Source organism: Rousettus aegyptiacus, unplaced genomic scaffold (assembly GCF_014176215.1).
Source record: "Rousettus aegyptiacus isolate mRouAeg1 unplaced genomic scaffold, mRouAeg1.p scaffold_m13_p_10, whole genome shotgun sequence".
In the NCBI taxonomy this organism is placed as follows: Eukaryota; Metazoa; Chordata; class Mammalia; order Chiroptera; family Pteropodidae; genus Rousettus; species Rousettus aegyptiacus.
Genome location: NW_023416285.1, coordinates 91,669,227 through 91,692,997, shown reverse-complemented (window position 1 = coordinate 91,692,997; position 23,771 = coordinate 91,669,227). Strand labels below are relative to the sequence as shown.

At 46.9% G+C, this 23,771-nt stretch overlaps 1 protein-coding gene across 3 annotated transcripts in view; it reads right to left on the bottom strand.

Annotated features, from left to right (window-relative positions):
• The window catches only part of FRMD4A (FERM domain containing 4A), a 522,413-nt gene that overhangs the window by 281,530 nt on the left and 217,112 nt on the right, over positions 1-23,771 (bottom strand). Inside the window, exon 1 of one of the 3 annotated variants that reach the window (XM_036227019.1) lies at positions 15,127-15,299. The exons of the other annotated variants lie outside the window; for them this stretch is intronic. Within the exon in view, the coding sequence (XP_036082912.1) occupies positions 15,127-15,192 (66 nt within the window). The 5' untranslated portion in view covers positions 15,193-15,299. Of the gene's footprint in view, positions 1-15,126; positions 15,300-23,771 lie in introns of those variants that run through there. 3 annotated transcript variants of the gene reach the window in all.

Here is a 23,771-nt window from a genome sequence, read left to right as displayed (position 1 = left end):
CCTGCATTCTGATTTCACTCTCTTCCTGAGACAGGAAAAAAATATTTGAAGACCAGGGACATAACACGTGGGGACCTTGGGGGAGATTCCTCGTTGCAGTCGTAAATTACATGCAGGACCCTGAGTGTCAGACATGCATAGCTGCTTCTTCCCTCTGCTTCCCAACGCACGGAAAAATAAATCCGGGCATACTATTAATTATATATGGGAGTGCTGTCCACAAAGAGAAAGTATGAGAGAAAGAAAGGGAAAACGTCTGTGCGCTTTGTATCGCATGGTTCAGATGAATCAAATCAAACATACCGGACCGACTTGCATTTGGCACCTCCTCGTTCAAACGTTTGTTACAGGATATTTATTTTTACGTGTGCCAATAAACATGAAGAAGTTATGTTCGGTTTTACGAGGCTCTGAATATAGATGTCCAAACTCATGTCGATCCATCACATTTGTCTATTATTTTCTCATCTTAGGGCACAATTCCACATCAGACAACCTTCTCGGCCTGAGTCTAAAATTTTAACTTTCCTATAATATTCTGTAACTGATACATTGTTCACTTATGCCCCCTCCCTTCTCTACTCCTCCCTAAATCTGCTACTTTCCACAGCAGAGAAAATTACTACAAAACAAAACAAAACAAAACAAGTAAGGTGCTTCCAGGATGGGAGCTATTTTAGTTTTCTGCTTTTAATCGTGTTTCTGCATCCACAGCTCTTCTCCGCTCTGTGAAAGAAATGCCGTTTCCTTTGTCATGACCCATGCTTTTCGGTGTTACCCGCTATCACTCATATGCCTTGGGAACCAGCTTGGATTTCGCTCTCTACAGACCGGTTTATTGAAAAATGATGGAAAAGAAAGTTCTGTGTATTCAGAGAATCTAATAGGAAGCGGGGGTGGGATGCGGGGGGGAAGAAGTGGAATTTTACACCACGAGAAAACGGATCAGGGAAAAAGACCCTGGGGAGGGGGTTTGTGCGTGGGGGCGGAGGCGGGAGGGCTGGGAACGTGGGTCTGGTCACCCGGCACAGACACACATGAAGAGGCAGTTAAAGAAAGCATCAAGTTGATGTGGGAAATTCCAAATATATCACAATCGGGCTTTGTTGGTAATTGGTTCCACATGTGCAGTCGGAGAGGTAGCGAGGGGGCGGGGGGCGGGAGTGGGGGACGGGGGAGATGGGGGTCTCCGCGTCCTGCATTGCAAGCGTCGCTGACGAGGTGGGTTAGGCGTCTGCCTTTCCTCCTCTTTCTCCCTTCCTCCCTGCACGCCCTCCCCACCCCCCACACACACCCCTGGTTTCAAGCTACTGGGGGTGGAAATAAATCCGGAATGATACCCAATTATTTGGCCAAATCCATAGAATCTCTTTCCTTGGTATGACCCTGCTAGACCACGTAACAGTGTTGAACAAAGGACAGGCACATCTTCCAAACCCGTTCGTCCCGAGGGCCGGGGTTTCCTCCCCCAGTGCAATTGAAGAGGAGGCAGTGGATCACATGGACTGAGAAGTCACTGTCTCCTTCCTGACCCAGGCCAGGGCACAGCCCCTGGGAGCTGGCTTTATTTATATTTGACTAAATGCAACTTCCTGTTTCCCAGGGGCATTAATGAATGTTTCACTGAAGGGCTTAAGGCCTCATGGCATAGTTCAGATCATAAGGGACACTTTGATCAACTAAGTGCAAGTAAAAAAAAAAAAAAAACCAAACAAAAAAACCATGTGCAATTGATTAAGGTTTAAATACATATAGAAGAGGATGTTAATGGAAACAAAAATAACCCTGGGCTGGACTCCCACATATTTAAGCCCCACACATTCCACCTCCCCTCCGGGGGGTGGGGAGCAGGATCATTTCTCACATCAGCGGCACCTCCTCCCAGCTAACAGAGAAGAGAAGGTGGCTCAAGAGGCCTCCCTAGTCCGCACAGAGTACATGGTCACTTCCTCAGAAAGATTTCAAGACTCGCAAAGGTCAGCTTGTCCAATAATATCTTCCTGATTGTGTTGCTGTGGGCGTTTGAGATTTATACATTTAATTATTGAGTCTAAGGTATTTATTTCCAGAAGGCCGTTGCTATAATACAAGTATGTTTCCTGGGAGGGGATATGCACTCATACCTCAGCAGATACGACCACTTAGGAGAGGCGAGAGGAGCTAATATTTACTGCGTACCCAGTGGTCCCAGGCAATGTCGCCAGAAGGTACCAAAGGCTGTCTCAACAGCAGAATTGAGTTTCATCATCTGTATTTACAGGTGATACAACTGGAGTTCAGAGAGGTTTAGGAAGTTGACCATGGTAGCACAGCTAGAACTGTCAGAGCCAAGGTGAAAATCAAGTCAGTATGTTTGGTTCCAGGGCTTGACCTGGTCCATTATACCCTCGCCTGCCCCTTCGTCGGATTCCAGCAGGTTGGAACTCCAGAAAGGAGATCTATCCAGGGGGCCCGTGAGGAAAATGCAAAAATCTCTGCCTTCAGAAAAGAGAGACTTCGAATATAGGAAATGGCGTTAGACTGAGCAATTCTGGGGTCTCTGGAACCGCTGCTTCGATGTCCCTTGGGGCTGAGCACACATGACGGCAGAGCGAAGAGGCCCACAAGAGCAGGGGACGCAGCCGGAAGCCAGCGCCAGCCCTGGCCTGCGGGGCACGGGGAGGAGCTGGTTCCTGGAGCCGAGCGCCAGGGCCACCTGGCAGGGGCTGGATCACTGTGGACACATCAGGTGGGACCCGACCAGTGCTGGAGTCATGTGCCACGGCCGTGAGGGGGTGGCGGGGAAGACTGCCCTGCTTCTCCCTTCTTACCCACTCCAGTCTCCCACCACTGAAGACACCAGCTGACCTGACACAGAGCTGTGGAACCAGCCACACAGGCAGGGGAGGGAAAAGCTAAGGAACAGATCTGAGGGACGACGGCCCAGGACCAGCACTGGGGGACCAGGGATATTGGAGCAAAAGACCGGGAGGTGGTGAATTAGGAGTAACAGAGAGAACAGAGTATTATTGAGAGAGAGCATGCTTCTGCCAAGACGGTGGATGAGGAGGTTCCCTGCGCATCCAGGGGACAGCGTAAAGGCCAGGGGGCAGGTGGGGAGGATGGCACCAGGATAGGGCATCCATGAACCCTGGGGAGATGTGGTGGAGAAGACGTGCTTCCGCCCTAGAGTCCCTGAGGCTGCCGCTTCTGATGCTTCTTGGAGGCCGGCAGAGTGTTTGATTGTTTGTTTTGAACATTTCCTTCCACCTCAATGAAAATGTTTACATTCACACTCTGGAACAAAAATGTGCAGGGATCGATTGGACCACGTTTCAGGACGATCGATGGCCTTGCCACACTGAGGCAAGAGGTATCGGAGGGAAATGGGCATTCTTAATCACAAACAGCAGGGGGCGAAAGGAGGGGCCGAGGGGCTGGGGGTGATGGCCGGGCCAAGAGGAGGCGTTTTGCTCTTGGAAGGCTGCAGCGGGAGAGGGCTCTCTCCACTGGGGCCAGGGTGATAGCTGGCTCATGAATCAGGCCCTTAGCCATGCTGGTGCACCCCACAAGCTGTGGGAAGAGGGTGGGTCATCTCCTGAGAGAGTGCTGGGCCCTGGTGCCCAGATGAGGACGAGTCATTGCAACCTCAGGACGCTGCTCAGAGTGGGTCTGACGTACCGGTCTCAAGGGTTTACTCCAACCACTGGTCCAGGGCCTGAAATGATCATTTGTGAGTCAATCTGAAGGACCATGTGTCTACACATCTTACCTCGGACTGTACCTCCCTGGTTAATTCTGTTCATTTGCTCATTTGCACTGCTTAATTCTGTTCTTCTGGCAGAATGTGAAAAGAATGCGGCATAGGACAGAGAGGTTTGGGCTTGAGGGGAGGGGCTGGGTAGCTGGGAAGCAATGCACACAGTAGGTGCCATAATGAAGTCCAGGGCCAGAGGCAGCCTGAGGCTGCTGTGAGCTGGGGGTCAGGGGCGAACGGCAGGGCGCTGAGGAGTGCTGGGAGGGTAGGCGGAAGAGCTCTCCTGGAAAAGATGGGCAGAACCAATCGTGAAAATGTTCTCTCTTAACTTTTAGTTCATTTTCGTTCTTTCTCTGCTGAAAGATGGAACTGTGCTTACATTAAGGAAAGAAAGACAGTAGAAATCTGTCAGTATAGATGCCTCTTCTAACAGCCCAGGAAATTCAGAGGGATGTTTAAAACGGGCTCTTTCTCGATTTTCTTGGTGGTCTCCAGAACAATGGGGACCAAACATCCCCACCTCCTCTCGCATCTGCTCGGGGCTTGTGAAGACGGGTCTGAGACTAATTTTGAAGCTCTGAGTTGACCTCGCCCTCCAAACCATCAGAGGAGAAGGAGGAAGGACCGGGTGAGAACCGATGTCGCCTCGCCTCAGGCCTGGTGCGAGGGCCTTTGCCAAACCCGTGGGGAGGGAAGGAGGAGCTTTCTAAAGGGAACGGGCTGGCCAAAGCAGCTGGTGAGAGCAAAGGGAAGGAAAGGGTGGGATATGCGGAGCGATCTCTATCCTGTCGTCTCGGGTGAGATGTGGCTGCCTCAGAGAGCTGGGCTCGGTTCCTCTTAGGTTCTTAGGCGCGTTCTGTGAGTGAAAGGCAAGGACACCCCGCCTGGAAGATGCTGGGGCGTGGGGCCCGGCAGAAGAGGGGAATCTTAAATGACTAATGGAAGTGAGGTGTCTCTTGTGCCAGAGCATTGCAGCGAGCACTCCTCAACCATGGCGGGGACTTCAAAAGTACTCTCCAAGGACAAGAGTCAGGTTTAGATGCCTGTCAGTTGAGAGGGAGGGAGGGAGGGAAAGAGAGAGAGAGAGAGAGAGAGAATGAGAATGAATGAGAATATGTTAGTTTCCTGCCCTGCTTTTCTGAGCCCACCTCACCCCTGGCTGTGCTAGAGGCTGTGCAGGGAATAGGAGCCCAGACATCCACCTTGCCCACATGCAGGCATCGCCCACGCCAGCCCTGAGCTGGGGGAAGCGGAGAAGCTAGCTGTAGGCTTGAATGAAGTCAGAAGCCGTCTGTGACTGCCACGTGATACAAGTGAAGGGGTATTAGGATGACATTGACCCAAACACACACACGAAGAAAACGAAGTCCTCACCCATTTGGAAGATTCCCTGAGCAGGAGGGAGGGAAGCTTGGAAGAGAAGGCCTGTCTTCCTTCCACATCCCATCGCCACGTCCATTAGCCCCTCGCTCAGCTAACCTGGGTGATTCACGTCACATCTTATTAGAGGAAGCTGTGGCCGAGGTGATGCAAACAGAAATACTGCCTACATCCATAATTTTCTGTTTGAAAAGTGGCTGGAATGTAGGCCAAACGCGAAACCTAATATCCGCAAAAACAGGACGGAGATCCCGAGCCACACAGTTATCACCGGACCGCACATGCCCAGGGCCTGTGAGATTATCTGCGGTTCACCTTTCTCCTGGTTGTAACTAAGGTTTGCACGACACAGCACACCACCGGCAAACCCCATCTTCAGATGGACTTTGCCTGCTCTTAGGGCCTTTGGAAATAACTGTAGGTGAATTGCAGCTGGCCTGGGGAGGCAGATAAGTTTTTCTTTCCCTCCCTCCCTCCCTTCCTCCTCTTTCTCCCCTCTCCTCTCTCCTTTCTCCCTCTCTCTTTCTTGCTTTCCTTGTCTACTTGGGCTACATTCTCGCTTTCCTTTAATCATCCTCCGTGGACAGCCAGGCAAAGAAAATAAGTTTAAACTGCACTGTTCCATTTGACCTCTGATGGTCGTTGCTGGGAGAGGTTCAGTAGGCTGGATGAACACGCCTGCTGCTTGCTGCCGAGATGGCATTGTGCTCTTCTGGTGTTTGGTAACCAAGCTCTGTGATGCTGGCCTTGCCCTTGTCCGAACCAGCTTTATTATTTCTTTTCATTGCTTATGCCACGTCGTTCATTCACCAATTATTTTTCTGAAGGTCTAATAAAATAATGGCAGTGCCTGTATTTATGGCTCGTGCCGTCACAGGCACTATTCTGAAAGTTTTAAAATATATTAATTCATTTAATTCTTACAATACATTATCAAATAGGCACTCTTATTTTCCTTAGATGAAGATGAAGAAACAGAGGCATAGGAAAGTGAAGTAACCTGCCCAGGTGACATTATAAGTGGCCTCAGAGTCCATGAAATACTGTATTTGCCTGTATGGCTGCTAGGTAGCAGGTACTGGGCCAAGAATTGAGGATAGCAGGGAACTTCTGCTTATCGGAAGTTTTCTTTTGTTCCTCAAACTCGGCCTCTCTCCGCAATGATGTCTGCAGTGAAGTGGAAGCAGCTCATACCTCAGGATGCACCTGGAAGGTTACCGAACACCCACCCAGCAGGGCGGACTGAAACAGCACATGTGAGATTTATTTGTAGGTGGTGCATGCACATGCATACATGCATGTGTGTGTGTGTGTGTGTTGTATGTGTGCGTGCGCACATATACAACACACACACAGCTTCCACTCCCAAGTCTGCACTGTTTCCCTCTTGCCTCCATCACCACAACAGCCTTCCTGGCTCTCGCCGCGCACCCCTCGCTCTCTCTTCATACATGTTCTGCTGAGATGTCCATGCCTCACCCATCTGAGTTCCTTACAAGTCACCCTGCTCAGTTACATGCTTTAGGTGGCAAACAGGCTTCTTCATGGACCTCTCGAAACTCCCTGTTTCACATGTGTCATTCGAGTCACTAGGAGAAGAGAATTAATAAGCCCAGACTAAGACCTCCTATCTCCACCAACTCAAAACCATACATCCCATCACAAAGGAAACCGGACCTTCACTCTTCAGGGGTACGGAAGAACATGCGGCCTTTGCTGGATGGAAACCTCATGTGCTAGCTGGGCACCCCAGAATCTCGACCTTGATGGCAACGACCAGCTGTAGAGAACGTCAAGTGGAACATATTACCAGCCTGTGCCTATGCGGAGGATCAGCCTATATCCTGTCCTCGCATCCCTGGCTTCGTGGACAGCAAGCACCAGGCTCATCAGCACGCTGGCTGGACTGTTCAACTATTACCCTGAAGAAAGAGAGGCAGGCAGAGAGCCCGCCTGCCAGCAGCCGACGACTGTATTCCTCCACGTGAAGGCCCTTCACGTCTGGCCTTGACATGCCTTGCCCCGTCCGTCCCCCACTTGCCTTTGCCAGCAGGAGGCTAACTTAGGCGATCGATGGCTGCAGCCTGGGATAATGGCTACTCTGCATGGTGGGAACAGCTTATCGCATGCGCTCTGAGGAGTGATGTCATAGCCGGGTCCTGAGAAATCAATAAGAGTTCTGTGTGCTTAAGTACGCACTAAGCTACCTGGCATGGGGCTGGCTGCACAGACGGGCTTTCGAGGCCATTCTGCAAAGCCCTTTTTCATGTGCTATCAGTGATGGATGGATTTTGATCACCGGCATTGATTGACCATCTTGATAAAGTGCAATTTGCACAGGGCGAACTGTTAATTGCCCCTACGATGGCGAAATAAATAATGTCCTTATCTGTGGTATTGACTACCCAGGATTAGTGGAAGAGACACAGGACAGTCAATGGATGATACTTTTGATTTCTTACTAGGCTTAATGCTCAGATTTTGGGTGCCTTAGAAAAGCCTTGGGTGGCAAATGATTGACTTTGAAACCTGCTTCTGATTTCCACGTTTTCCTTTTCCGGAAGTTTAACGTATCATTTTCTACCACAGGAGAATGGTTCGGCTTGGTGTGAGGAGTCCCTGTGCTGCTGCAGAGGAGGATGGCTTTCTTTTGGGCCATCAGATAGCTTTCTTTCCTGTGCCTGGGGACACATCGCTCCCAGGGGCAACTGCCCATTTGCCCAGGGGTCTCAGGTTTAAGTGGCACGGTCTGTATTTTCTCAGGGTGAGGAAAGAAGGTGCGTGATCCATTAGAAATATGGAAGTCTGGAAGTCTCACATCATGAAAATATGGTTTATCTTGAATATGCCCTAGAAGACTGCTAATACCCCAGAGCCAAAATGCCAAAAGGGTTTCCCAGGAGGAGATCATGACCAGAATGAGCAAAATATCTTCAATGGACAAATCCTTGGCTATAATGAGGACGGGTTGGGGATTCTGTCACTGCTTGCCTAATGGTACTTCATTCTACTTGAGTTTTAAACTTCTGTAAGTACGAATGCAGATAGCAACATGTTGCAACAATTAAATGATAGTAGAATCACATGTGTGAGGACAAGAGCAGTGAGAAATGACGAGCAGACCAAATTCTGACTTGTATAGCATTTTAGAATATATTTTAGATCTTAGTCTGTGAGCAAGAGGGAGTCGTCGAAGTTACTTTTTGGGAAAAAGTGACATCATCTAACCTAAATTTTTTGAACTTGAGTGCTAATGGATGAATGGTAGGATGGAGAACCAAGGTGTATTAGAAGCTAGGAGAGCATTTCAAGGTTGCTGCAATTGTCCAAATGAGGAATGATTAAGCTCAGAACTAGGATAGCAGTGAGAGGTTGAATACAAGGTGTTGGGGAGACATAACTGGTGGAGGGAGGGACATAACGTTTTTCTCCACTGAGGGGCAAGAGAAAGGATGGTCCTATTAGTAAAGGTAAGTACATGGGAGGAGGGGAGAGTTTGGGGGATGAAACAGAGTGGCTCTGGACATATAGAGCTTCTGGTACCAGAACATTTTGACCTGGAACTTAAGAGAGAAACATGGAAACATAGCTCTGGGTTTCCACAGCAAACAAGTATCTGCCAGACAAGTTATCTGTTTGGTGAGAGAGCAGACATTCAAGAACAAAATAATGTAACTTCTCATGCACCTTTTCTCAGTTTCCTGGATGATAGTCTCTAGCAAAAGACCGACAGAGCAGAGAACATGAGTTCCAAGAAAAGGAGAACTAATTGCAAAAGAGGTGAATTTACAGATTAATGGGGAAAAAAAAAGAGCTTCAAGGACATAGACATGCAATGCAAGACACTCAGGAGCTGGACCAGCTGGTGCGGGAGGAGGAAGGGTCCAGGAAGAGGGTCTCAGAAATAAGGAGGAAATATGTGTTGAGTAGCTGATGATTTTAGCAAACTGAGTGGAGATACAGAGCCCTCCTAAAGATCTTAGAGAAACAATAATTGATGGGTACACAGAATATTAAGCAACAATGAAATAAGACAATTATTAACTCCTGGGAAAACGTTGTAAAATCCAGGATATGTCATCATAGTATACAATGTTTCTCAGCTGTAAACAATATTTTATAGTCATAATAAAATGGAATTCTGATTTAAACAGACATAGATATATTAAGAAGATAGGGGGAAGATACATGTGTGTGCTTGTAGGGAATGTGGAGTAATGCTTTATGTTAAAGCCTCATCTTTCAGGGTGGCCGCATAAAATGTCAAAAACTGAGTAATGAAGAAATCACAGTCTAAACATATTACTGAAAAGCCTAGAGTGTGTTGGAAGCACATAGCCTTGAGAAAGTGTGCATGGAATGCTGGAAGGGAGATGTGGAGCTGCCCAGCCTCTTTCCGAATGAACAGACTTGAGTCAAGATAGTGGGTTATTTAACATAACAAGGAAAGTTTCAGGAGACCTGCTCGGATTTCCTGGTTTCTTTTCCTTCTGTGTGCGTTACAGGGTGCTTAATCCAGGGGTCTGCTATTGACCTGGCTGCTGAATGAATGCAAAGGCTCCAAGCTCTACTTTGGACAGAAGCCCCCAAAATCCTTTGCCACACAATGAGGGCAGACAGACAAAAGAAACGAGACGACTGTGTCAGCCAGGGCACTGCCGACGATTCTGGAGCTAGTCCTGAAAAGCGATTCATGCACTTCGACTGACCTCCCTTTTTGTACTCTTTACTCTGGTATGGTGTTGTGCGTGTGCGTGTGTGTGTGTGTGTGTGTGTGGGGTGCACCCTCATGTGCCTACGCTCGTGCACGCTCACACGTGTGTTATTTTCGCTCATGAACCCAGCAGCGTGGCAGCTACGGGAGTCCCGGAGTGGTGACAAGTAATTACGAAACACCAGGTCTGATGTGTCCCTTTCATCTCATCCTGCAGAAGCCTTGCATTCCCACGAAACCCTCCAGTGGCCTTTTGTAATCCTGAAAAGGAAGTGTCAATATGGAAACAGCTGCTCCTGAGGGAGGGGGGGTGATGGCCTAATGAGCGTGCTATGAGCTGTAGAGGAAATCCAAGGCTAATGGCACTCTGATGGACAGATTCTTCCTAGACAATTAGACTCCTGCGAGAGAGCTTGTAGTCCCTAGCAAGGACGTGAGGAGAGCTACTGGCCTGTGGATGTCCAGAGCCCTCACTCTAATGTGGGCTTTATCTCTGCGATCCCTGTGCAATGTCAGACACTCTCCCGGGACATGGCTCTGGAGGTGCATGCCGAAGTCGCCTTGCTCAGAGGCCTCACCACAAAAGCCCAGCTGGAGAGCGGCAGAAGCCAAGCACAGGCCTGTCCCCCAGGGCTCCACGGCCCTGTTGGCTGCAGAGCCCAGGTACCTCCTGCCGTTTCGGCAGCAGGCAGGAGAAAGAGCCACAACTCTAGTCGAAGCAGCAAGTAAATGCTGTGCTTTGACAGAACAAAAGCCCCTGGTGGTTCAAGGCTAGGTGGTTAGGAGCTTTAGGAACAAAAGAAGGGGGGGGGGGGTCTTAAGTCAGAGACTTAAAAGCCACCAATACTACAGGCAGGCAAAGAGCAGAAGAGGGAGAACTCACTGAGTACCTCCTTCAGTCAGGCACAGCCCTGGGCACTTGCTCTGAATTACCTCTTTTAAGTCTTCACTGTGATCCTGTAAACTGTGTAAAATTAGCTACACTGTACTGATGAGGAAATCAAAGCTCAGAAAGATTAAACACTTGTTGATGGTCCCAGGACCAGGAAGGGTGCTGGGCTGGGTCTGAGGCCCGAGTCCAGGCAACCCTGGAGCTCACTCTCCGTATTCACTAGGGGCGTGTGCACGGAAGGAAGGAATTCGGAGCATTCTGTTCTTCTTAATGAGGCCTGCCCTCAGGAGAAAATATTTAGCTAGAGAAGTTAATGCAGAGAAAGCATTTGAAAAAAAAAAAAAAAATCCAACGCCCATTCGTGGTAAAAACCCCCAGTAAACTAGTAGAGGGGAACTCCCTCAATAAATGCTATCTACAAAAAGCCTACAGCTAACGTCATATTTAATGGCGAGAAACGTGAAGCTTTTCCACTCGGAGCAGGAACAAGGCAAGGATGTCCCTCTCACCACTGCTTTTCAACGTTATATTGGGAGTCCTACCTAATAGAATAAGATAAGAAAAAATAAAAATGAAAAGTATATGGATTGGGAAAAGAAGACGGTCATTGCTCACAGATGTCGTGATTGTTCATGTAGAAAATTTAAAAGAACTGGGAACATAGTCCTGGAACTAGTAAGCCATTATGCCAAGGTTATAGGATACAAGGTTAGTATATAGCCAATCGCTTTTCCATATACCAGCAATGAACGAGTGGATTTTGAGATTAAAATCAGAGTCCCATTTACGTCAGCATGCCAAAATAAAATATTTAGGCATAATTCTAACAAATTATAAGATCTATATGAGGAAAACGAGAAAACTCTGATGAAAGATATCAAAGAGGAACTAAGTAAATAGACAAATATTCCCTGTACATGATAGGAAGACTCAATATTGTCAAAATGTCACTTATCAACTTGACCTACAAGTTCCACATGATGCCAATAAAAATCCCGGCAAGTTATATTGTGTATATAAATAAATTGCTTCTGAAAGTTACACAGGAGACAAAAGACCCAGATTAGTCACCTCAACATGGAAGGAAAAAAAACAAAATCAGAGACCTAGCACTACCTGATTTCAAGACTTACTCTAAAGCTAAACCTGCTAATACAGTGTGGTCGGGTACAAGGAAAGACCAACAGATAAATGAAATAGAGTCCAGAAACAGACCCACGTGGCTACAGTACACTAATCTGGCAAGGAAGCATGGGTAATACAATGGAGCAAAGATCGTCTTTTTACCAAGCGGTGCTGGAATAACTGAATATCCACATGCAAAATAATAATAATAATAATAATAATAATAAAAAAAAAAAAATCAAGGCGCAGACCTTATGCCCCTCACAAAAATTAACTCAAAATGGACCGTAGGCTCAAATGTAAAACACAGAATTCTAAAGCCCCTAGAAAATCACGTAGGAGAAAACCTATATAACCTTGGATATGGTCCACCCTTTTTGATATAACACCAAGGTACAGTCTATGAAAGTAATAATTGATAAGTCAGATTTCGTTAAAATGAAAACTTTCTGCCCTGTAAAAGACACTGTCAAGAAAATGAGAAGACAAGCCACAGAACAGGAGAAAATATTTGTCAAAGACTTATCTGACGTATGACTGGTATCCAAACTATACGATGAACTCTTAAAACTCGACAAAAAGAAAACAACCAGATTTAAAAAAAGGACAAAAGACCTGAACGGACACCTCCCTGAGAAAGATACACAGATGGAAAGGAAGCACATGAAAAGATGCTCCACATCATCTGTCACGAGGGAATTGCAAAGGAAGGAAACAATGAGATGTCACTACGCACCTATTAGAATGAGCCAAATCCGAAACCCTGGCAACACCCAATGCTGGCAGTGCCTGTGGGGATGTAAAATGGTACAGTCACGGAAGACAGCTTGGAGGCTTCTCGTAAAATTAAGTCCACTCTTACCATACGATCCAGCAGTGGAGCTTCTTAGTACTTCCCCAGATTAATTGAAACTTATGTCCACACAAAGACCTGTACGTGGATGCTTACCGGGGGAGCTTTATTCATAAGTACTCACACTGGGAGACAAGCGAGATGTCCTTCAGAAGATGAATAGAGAGTTCAGTGCGGTACATCCAGACGATGGACTATTACTCAGCACTAAAAAAAAAAAAATAATGCGCTCTCGAACCACAGAAAGACATGTTAGAAACGTAACCGCATATTGCTAAGTGAAAGAAGCCAATCTGAACAGGCTACATACTGTTTGATCCCCACAAAACTATGGAGACAGTAAAACGATTAGAAATTGCCAAGGGTTCGAGGGGAGGAAGGGATAGAGGGAGGGAGGGAGGAAAGAAAGGATGAATAGGTACGGCACGGAGGATTTTTAGGCCAGTGAAACCATCCCGTACAGTTGAGGATACCTCTGTCGGACCCCACAGAACGTACAACACCAAGAGTGAGCGCTAATGAAATCTGCTGCCTTCGGCTACGAGGTGTGAGTGCAGCCTCGCCGAGCGTCCAGCTCTGGTGCAGGATGGGATGTCCGTAGTGAGGTGGCGCTGGGGTCTGTGTGTTTGTGAGGACAGGTCGTACATAAGAAATCTCTGAACTTAAAGCTCTGTTTTGCTGTGGACCTAAAACTGGCCTAAAAGTTGTTTTATTCACTGAAAAAACAGAGCGCAGGAAGAAGGTTCCTCTGGAAATAACAGCAGTAGGACGAATTAGAGGAGAAACGCAGAATGCACGAGAGGACGTGGAGGTAGCCAGGACCGCGGCTGAGTCCGGGAACTCGTGGGTTGAATTTACAGAAGAGGATGGAGCGTGTGACTGCATCCCCTCCCACGAGGGGTGTCTCGGGGGGCTGCCAACAGCGTCATGGCGGTTGAAGTATTGGGGAAACGGTATGAGGGTGGGGGACATATTAATGACTTCGTGGTATTCAAATAAAACAAGGCCCCGATTAATTTTTTTTCCCCCTGAGATGATCAAGCTCACACCAGGCACTTGGTTTGCCACAGGCCGCCCCCACGCGAGACCCTACTGCCAACCCCGGCAGCCTCCGGCACGGCAGGCAGCGGTGGCTGGGCAGAGGACATCGGCTGTCAGAGAAACTTCTCCATCCTGCTGCTCAATCTCTATTCCTACTTCGCGTCAAGTAATGACGCTGCCGGCCATGAGTGTCCCATCACTGGGGATCCAGGACACGCTTTATTCTTGACACATTTCTCTTCTAGGCAAGTGAACGCTAGTCCCTGAGACCCAGCTCCCCAGCCCTGGAAAGGCTAATTCCCTCTAGGAATCCTGCCAGCAGAACGTGGCCTCGATTGTGGAAGAAAAATCGTAAATTAATGAAGAAGGAAAAGCCGCAGACTCCCTCGCCCGCCAAAACACACCATTTCCTGAAAGGTTCCCCGGGTTCCCAAGGAGCTCAGCGACGTCACGGCGAGAAAGAGCCCACCCTCGCAGCCGCCCGCGGATGCCAGACGCAGACCGGCTGGTCCTCACCGTGCACCGCGCGGCCGTTCCCAGGGCATGGCCGGTGTTGTTCTTGGAAGGAGAACGCCTCCCAGCTGTGCCACCACCTGCACGGCTCAGTTCCCCAGACCCATCAATAACACCAAGCGGACAGGCCCGTCGCCGGCAAGAAGCCCCGGGGAAAGACCCAGGATGATCGCGGTTGCTTCGGGGTAGAAGCGACGTTTAAGTTGCGACACATGCCAGGGGTTTTCAAAGAGTGTGTTCCTAACTAAAAGCATCGCAGGAACAGGAACGTCCTCGTCAGCTGGTTTTTTCTTTAAAAAAAACGAGTCACTCTAACAGCCTCATCCCATAAAATCGATTCCTGTGGAAATCTTGGCAACCTAATACCTACGGAAATGGCGAGCATCCAGGACCCGGGGCTCTGCGGAGTGAGGTTCTCACTCTATACTGCCCTCGGCGGAGTTCTCTGTCTGAAAAACTCTCTATTTCCAGCCCACCCTCCCTATTTCTTTTTTCCTCCCCTTGGAATGATCGCTCCACTTCACAAACAAATATGATTCTCCCAGGGAATGCCTACTGAAGCGGCTCTGGTCTCTTCTGGCAACTGTTTTATATTCCTTCACTCCCTTTGTTCAGACTTCAGGAAGTTACTTGATTTAAAAAGCCACTTCTCTGCTCCATAATCCTCACCGGTCCTCCCGCCCCGTTCAGGCATGTCTCCTCTGGATGGTTTTCTCTCCCTAAGGCACATGAGTCAGTAATAAGGACACGCTGTGGAAACTGGACTATATGGCAGGACAGCACCAGGTTCAGTAATGGGGACAGCCGCGAAGACTTTGGGGGCGACAGAGGAGGATCTAGTGTGCACAGAAGAAGTCGAAGACTTTACTTACGAACACGTCCATGAGCAGGTGCTCGAGCGTCACTTCGAAGTCTTCCAGTTTGGCAGCTAAAGTCATAACGAGCGTTCCGATTCGCTCTCAGGCCGACAGCCCCAACCCGCACAGTCGCGGCTCAGAAGAGACGGCCGGCGTCGGATGCAGTCAGTAGTGGGAAGGTGGGAACCCTTCACACAAAACAGAACCTTGCAGGCTGCGCTGCTAGAGCGTTGTAGCCAGAAATCGTACAGGATTTAAAAAAAATATATAATAAAATAAAATAAAAAGCTATGTTAATGGTTCTGGTGCTACGGGACCAGACGGGCGCAAAGTGATGTCACCCGGTGAAGAATCCAGCCTCTGCCTGTTCTTTATAACTTCACAGCCTGAGGTGCTGGGGGAAACACAGGGAGCCTCCACAGTGGTTGAAAGGGAGAGAGACAGTGAGATGGGGTGGGAAGCCAGAGTGGGGGAAAAAATGGGCTCAACCGTCTGACTCTGATATTTATAGGGCCACATGTTTTCGACTCTAGCCATTTCTCAGTTCATTTCTGACCTTTCATAAACGGCCAAGCACACTGGGGTGTATTGTAGAACGGGGGCAGTGGGTCCCAGAAGTTGGCTGTGACCAAGGCTAGGGCGATTCACACAGACACGCCATCAATGGCCCTTTGTGGAACACGCCTCAGACCTTGCTCTGTACGCGATGACAGAAAAGCGCACAGTCTTGTGGAAAACAAGGAAACGCACGTTGTGGGGGGACTAAGTTTCCCCTCCGAGTATTATTAGATCCCTCCCACTCCCCCCTCCCCCCCGGCCGTCCCCGCCCCCTCCTCTGCAGGAGGAGATAAACATCAGGGGGAAAATTTAATCTCTTGTGTCAACTCCTCAAGCTTATGCCAGCTGTAAAGAACGTCCACTAAACCCTGCAAAGGTCGTTTCTCCTGTTCTGCCTCCAAAGTTTGCTTCCTTTTCTTTTCCTTATTTATTTATTTTTTAACTTCGAAAAATTTAAATTGGGGTAAAATACACATGCCATGAAATTTACCATCTTCCCCGCGTTTAAGCGTAAAGTTCAGTGGTGCGAAGGACAGTCGCGTGGTTGTGCGACCAGTGTCCAGGATTCTCCTCGTCTTGTAAAAGCGAAACTCCGTACGCATTAAACGCGGACTCCGCATCCTCCCTGCTGTCCAGCCTCAGCGATCAGCGTTTCACTTTCTGTCTCTATGGATGTGCCTCTACTCTTGGAACCTCGTGTAAGTGGGATCATACGATATTTGTTTTTTGGTGTCTGGCCTATTTCACTGAGCATAATGCCTTCAAGGTTCATCCATGTTGCAGTCTGTGTCGGAATTTCTTTCCCTTTCAAGCCTGAAATCTTATATCCTAACAAAAAGGCCACGGCTTTGGACAATTCTTTTAGGCTTTAAGGAAATCTCTCAGGAACACTTGGCTGTCAAGCCTGCAGTAGTCAGCCGTTCTTGCTGGGACTGCCCTATGAAAAACAGCCTTGGCCTGCAAGGGAGTTCTGTCCTTTCCCCAAACAATTTGCAAGCTGCGTGATCCATGCAAACTCCAATCTCTGACTCCAAACAGGGTGACTCCTTAGTAGTCAATACTGATGATAAAGCAGCAGCTAGCCCACATGAACTTGAGAAGGAACTATAAATAAAAAATATCTCTTCCCATCTTCTTGTCAGAGCTCTCTAAAGTGGGAACAGATGAAATTCTCCAATTTAGTATCTTTCTATGAATTTTCATTTTCCCAAAGGAGATACAGACCCACTTAATTTGGCATTTAACATTTAAACAAGGCAACCCGAACGTAAAAGAGAAAGAAAAAAAGTGGATAAAAAGCATCATATTATTTCTAAAGCATATTTGGAGTAGGTTAACTTGACAGTTGGTCATAAATTGTACATAAATGTTCTTTGGATTCTGTTTCGGGGCTTCTCACAGAGGAACTAGACCAGGCTTTGTTACGGCATCTCTCGTTAGGCAAAGGCACCAGGGAGGGCGCCATGCTGTGACACCAACAGCAAGAATGCAGAGAAAATATATTTCCTGATGAGCAAACTCGTATTCGCAGGCCTGGCTATCAGCTAATGCCTTTTCCGTGCCTGCACCTGATGCAATGATGGCTAGCGCAGGCAAGATCGGTCGCAGGGGCTCAGCTAGCTATTGCCATGTAGCTGCCACCTTTTGTTAAAACCATGGCTGCCCTGAAGGTACTCACAAAGCCAGGTGCCTGTTCTCACCAGGTGAGAGGGTGACGGATAAACCATTGGTCATAGAACCAGGAGGTCATTGGGGAAGACAGGTGTTACACAGATAAAATACTGTTCTGGTCTCCCGGGAACCTCTGGAGGGCTCTCAAAAATCGAGTTTTCTCTGGCACCTTCCCTTAGGCATTACATTTGGACAAAGCATTTAAAAGAGCTGGAACTTCATAAAAGATCTATTCATTTCATTCATCCTCTTCCTGGGGTGAAGAAATGTCAGTCAACGGAGAACAGTTCGTGTTTGTCATTTAAGGCAGTCAACCTCCCAGTCCCAGTAATGACCTGACATGGCTGTCTTCCAGGACCATTCCTCAGGCTTTAAGAGCAGGCCAAGGCCATGGCTTCTAGAATATAGACACAAACGTCAAGGACAAGAACCTAAATAATCTGGGCAGTGTCAGGGGGTAGTATCCTTGAGCTAGGCCTCTAAAGAGGACGTACCCAAAACATCCTACTTTCAGGAACTAAGTCATTTGAATTATTTCCAAAAGGGAGAAATTGACCAGAAGAAAGTTAGCGTGAAGAGAGAATGAGGAGCTTGGTAGTGGGTCATGAATGTCACCCACAAGAGACAGTCATTATGAGTTCTGGCATAAGTGGATGCTGAGCCACGTGCGGTAAGCTGGGACCCTAGGAGCACTGCACCAGTCTAAAGGCGGGAAAGCCACCGAAGATGCGTTATTTACTATAAGGCACGTTCAATGGCATCAGCACTTATCAATCAGTGGGAACATGGTTCAAGATGGCTTGGCAAACTGAGTGTGGAAGCTTTTCTGGTAACTATATTCTGCCTGATACATATATTTTTTGGTAACCATGGAAACATTTTATTGATGCTTATATCAAATCCAAACATGTACTTGTTTATTTATTCATGCCTCCTTTTGATAAATGTTTATTCAGCAAATGGTCCAGAAACTGGGATGGGTATTAGTCCTGCTGAGATGATCAAGACACATCTTCTCCTTCAGGACCTTACAGTCTCGAGAAGACGTGGAAAGACGTGCAGTGATTTCATGCAGCAATCCCCCCGTTATCTGCGGGGGATACATTCTAAAACCCCCAGGGGATGCCTGAAACCATGGCGAGTACCCAACCCTATATATAGTATGTTTTTTCCTATACATACATATCTATGATAAAGGTCAATGTATGAATTTGGCACAGTAAGAGACTAACAACAATAACGAATAATAAAGTAGAACAATTGCCGTAATATACTGTAATGAAAGTGATGTGACCGGCTTTGGGGCCATTGTCATGTAAAATAAGGGTGAACCACACGCCTTATGCTACCACGACAGTCAATCCGATAACCTGGACAGTTACTAAGTGACCAATGAATGAGTAGGGAGCATGTACGGTGTGGGAACTCTGGACGTAGGGATGAGCCATGTCCTGGGAGGGACAAAGTGGGACCGTGCAAGATTTCATCACGCCACTCGGAACCGCACACCACTGAAAACTTATGAGTTACCTATTCCTGGGAGTTTCCATTTAATATCTTTGGACTTCAGTTGACCGTGGGTAAGAGAAACCATGGGTAAACTATCTTTTCTGGGGGCTATGGAGGAGTGTACTTCCCTCTTGGAAGCACTCACTCCGGGGCGTGGGCGATGAGGGAGAGCTCACTGATAAAGGGGGGGAGGAGAACATTCCTCTCACCCCTTGGGAAAGGCCGTGAGCAAGAAGGAATGAGGTACAGGGCACGCCGCCTGAGGACGGGGTTCGCAGCGGTGACCACGGGGACATGGCCCGGGGCCCCCATGGATCCCAGGGGTCTGAGCCCAGAGACCACTGGGTCCAAGGGAGCGGCAGCCAAGTACTCAATACTGGCAGCATGGGATTCTGATGTCATCCCACAGACATCATTTTGATGGTATAAATCATAGTTGGGAAAAAAAACAAAACACTTTCCCTATTGATCAAAGCCTAGTGACTACCAGAGAAGGCTCGGACACCACTAGACTCTGCCCCTTGAGACCAATTAATCAACGACATACCCGATATAGTAAGCAAAGGCTAGAATTTGTTCTGCACACTGAAACAGTAACATTTACGGTTATGTTTTTAAATTCTGAATTTCCTCCTATTTGAATCTCAGGTGACCGATTCCTATGCTCATGTCGGTGGGAAGTCTCCACCAGCAGGCCCAACATTTTGGCAATGAAACTCAGGTAAAAGGATTGTCTTTGGGAGGTGGGGGTTGGCTGAATTCTCTGTGCACAGTCCCCCTCGCCCCCCGCCCCCGCCTCCAGCCTTCCCTGAGGAAACTGTGGACAAACCATCCTTCTAGAGAGAATTACATTATTCTGCAGCCCCGCTAATAAATCACCCACTTCAAAAGTGTGAGCATTTGGCACAAGCGAGGTCCTTGGTTCAACCAGATCATAGTTCCACTCACATCAAACGATCTCCATTAGGCACAATGGTGTGCAAGACCGTAGCGGTAGGCAAGTGAATGTACCAAGATGTCTTTCTGGAATGGCCTCTGTCCACCCCAGCACAGTGATTTTCTACTCGGCAAAGCCATTTACCTGCCGATCAGATACGAAGCAATGGATCAGACCAGCCCTGAGTTGATCAGAACTGGCCATTACGATAACCTAGTCAACCGTTTTAACGCCTCGACTGGTGACTCTGAGTAGCAATGATTAAATAATGATCGAGATTTATTTTTTAAAAAAGCCAAATCACTGGCTTCCATTCTGATCACTCAGTTATGTCCCATAGACCCAGTCTATAGTCTCCACCACAATCCATGTAGAAGCAACGACGTTAATTGCTACTAATGTGCTTGCAGCTGCCTGTCTGGGTCTCTTTATAAAAGCTCGCCTGTCTGGTCTAGCTGTCTCTCGGAGGACAGATGTTTATTTCAAAGCTCGCCTCTCTAGGGCCCCCCGCAGGCTGGCACTGCAGTGGATCAGGGCAGCGGTATCTGCAGACCTTGCTCACAGTGTCTGCCCCATGCTTCCCAGTTTGTGTCCGACGGCTTACACGACCAGTCTTGTCTTCCCCACTCACAATGCACGTTCGATTTTGACAGCGTCTGTGACAAGTACAAAGGCTCTATTCCCCCACATCTGCCCGCTCCACTCCATCCCTGCCTCCCACACCCTCCTCCCCGGCCTGTTCACAAGGGTGAATTTCAAGACCTTTAAAACTCACAGGCAGTGAAATTGGTGTCAGGCACGTGCAGGGGTGCTCTGGGCTCATGATGGAGAGAAGCACATGATCTTTCAGGCTTGCTGCCTGTCACTGGCTGTACTGTCTGGAGTAAAAGGGACTCGTAGAGATTCCGAGATTGGCACCAGCAGGGCACTCTGGGACTATGCCAGCATGTCCTTGTCAGCCCTACCACCAGGCTTTCTAGCGTTCACACGCAGGTTGTGGAAGCATAGAGCCTTGCCACGTTCTCCCAAATCTTTTGCAGACATTTTTGATGACTCTCATCTGTAAAAGTTACACAGGATCGAAAGGTTTCCATGCCTTCCAGGGTTGTTTTGAGAATGATTGCAAGATAATGCTAGGTAAAGCACTTAGAGTCTGAAATGAGAAGCTCTGTGTGTGTATGTGTGTGTGTATATTTATAAAATGTGTGGGTATAAAATCATTAAATGAAATATTCCAGATAATACAGTACTATTTACAATTGCAAATATATTACCATTTAGTATATATTACACATATATATTCACACACAAAATATTGTTATTTGCATGATATACATCTCACATACAAATGGTAACATTTTATGCCTGTATAAAATATATATAATGTAGATATAATATATATCACAAATGGTAACATATTTACAACTATAAATAGTACTTTTCTGTCTGAAATATTTCATTTAACCTAGCCCCTACTAATGAGTATTTGAATGTGTTGCTAACACAACATGAAAATGTATTTTGCATATGAGCCAAAATATTTATAAGGTTGACTTCTAGAAGTGCAATTGCTGGCTCAAAGGTTATGTACCTTAAAAATAAATATATATTATAAACTTTACTCTTCATAGAGACCGTACCAATTTACAGCCTCCCAATATAGAGAGTGCCTCAGTCAACCAACCACAGGCATGACAACTGACTTTGCAACCTGGGGAAACGTAATGAGAGAAAATGGCATCTCGTTTTTATTTCAGCGTATAATCTCCTTTAATAACTGAAAGTACTAGTTCATACTAATACTGATTTCTTTTTTTAAAACCAAGGCTTCATTGATCCAAATGGGTCCAGCCGTGTCCCATAATCATTCCATAATGGGCATAAACTAACAATAAGCGACAAGATGTGAGATCCACCACCCACGAAAGTCCACATTTAAAAGCAGTTTGCGAGAATCTGTATTGTTTCCTTTTGCATCTTTGTATTACATACCCAAAATGCACCTTTTAGGATGAAGGAAAATTAAAACCATGCTAAGCAAGAACAAAGGGTAATTCATCCAAATAGTCTCTTTGGTAAAATTTCCCTTTTTGGCCTTGAGAAGAGATATCAAAGCAATGAAAATGTTGAAGCTTAAAAGACTTTGGACCATGACACCTAATCAGATGTAGACCGTGTAAAGTAGATAACATTTGTCAGCTACTCAATTTCAAATCTACCAAACTCAGAAGCTAATCTCATAACGGATCAGCAGCATAGGCAATAAAGGTGCTTAGAATTTCCACCCTGTGCCAAGATATACGAGAACGTCAACACCGTAGTATGGCTGCAGAGTCCCCTGAGACTTTGTTGAGCAAAGTCTTGCAACCGACAACTTTCATCAGTCAGGCTGATCCTTCTGTCTCCCTAAATTTATGACAGGTCTCTATTTTATTCTGTTGCTAATCTCTATATATGTTTCCTCTTATTCTCAAGGTCACTAGCCATGTTTGGAGGAAATGATAATAATATTGACCTTCGGGATGCCATTTCTTAAGCGTTTTTGAAAGGGACAATGTAGACGCCTTTACTTTCTTGAATATATAAAAAAATCATTACAGAAGAGCAGCCAGCAAACTAAATGATTAATTTAATTAATTTAACTTAATTAAACATAGTAAATATTTACTGAGCTTGTTTACTATTGAACTTGCCTTGAGGTTGTAGTGATTTTTGTCATGACTGCAAATACCAAGCTATTAATCCTTAAGCTGGAAATGCTTAGACTCGTGAATTATTGGAAGGCCATTTTTATGACCTGTACTTAGACCATTTACTGGTATTGTTGTTTAATAGTATCCTTTTTGCTCACAATGGGTTAGATATTACATATTCTATAGGTGAGGCAAGTCTTTCACATCTAAGAATGTACATTTCTAATTTCTAAGTAAGATCTTATCGATTGCTCATTTGCTTATCTATTATCTATCTATCATCTCACATCTAATTTTTTACTCTGTGCCAGGCATTGTTCTAAGTGCCTATTAAATATAAACTTATTTAATCTTTACGACAGCTCTATGAGGTGGTTATTATTTTTACCCTCCTCCTTTTACAGATGAGGAAACCCAGGAACAGAGAGGTCCAATGGTGCAGGCTCAGTACAAGCCCCTCCCTCTGGCTCTGAGTCAGTCACGTAACCACGACACTGGGCTTGTGTGTGTGGACAGCGATCCAGTTTTGTGAACAATCACTTGTTCCCTGTCACTGAGGGTAAGTCATTCTTCTATTGAACAAGACAGAAAGGGTTCTTGTGAGGAAGCAAAGTTGGTTAAAAAATGGTAGTGGTGGGGCTTACTGGAAAATGTCTGGTATTTATTTACAAGATAATCTTAATAGCATCTCCATTGTGTAATGGAGAGACTCAATCATGGCACCAAAGGAATTTAGTTGAAGTTAATGTTGGAGCAAAAAAACCACAAGAGTGATGCAATCCTTAAAGTTGAGAGGAGTGTAAACTGCATTTTGGAGAGGAGGGCACAGGCCGCAGGGACTTTGGCCTCATTTGGCCCGTCTGCTGGAGGCCAGCTTGGACCCAGTGGCCCAAATCCAGACATCACATCTCCAGGTGCAGCGTTCTTACTTCCCTCCCTTACGAACAGACCTGTGGACCCCTCAGATGCCATAGGTTAGCTCAGGCATCTCGTTGACCACTCTGCAAAAGCATTCTTCCCTGGAGCCGAGGTTAGAGGAAGATGGGGTTCAGCCCTGTGGTGGACACAGTGGCTCAGTGTTGGCTCACAGCGCTGCTCCGTTTAATGAGGTGTTGACGGGAGTTGGCGGAAAAGAGATGTTCAGGGTATGGGGAGAAGGCACGGGGAGGTGTCTCCCCAACTAGCCTGTATAAACATATTTCTCCGGGCTGCGAAGGAGCGTGCACTAGGCCTTCAGAGTGGAATAACTGTTTTACTTCCCCTTAATTAAAGGAATTATATGACTCCCTTGC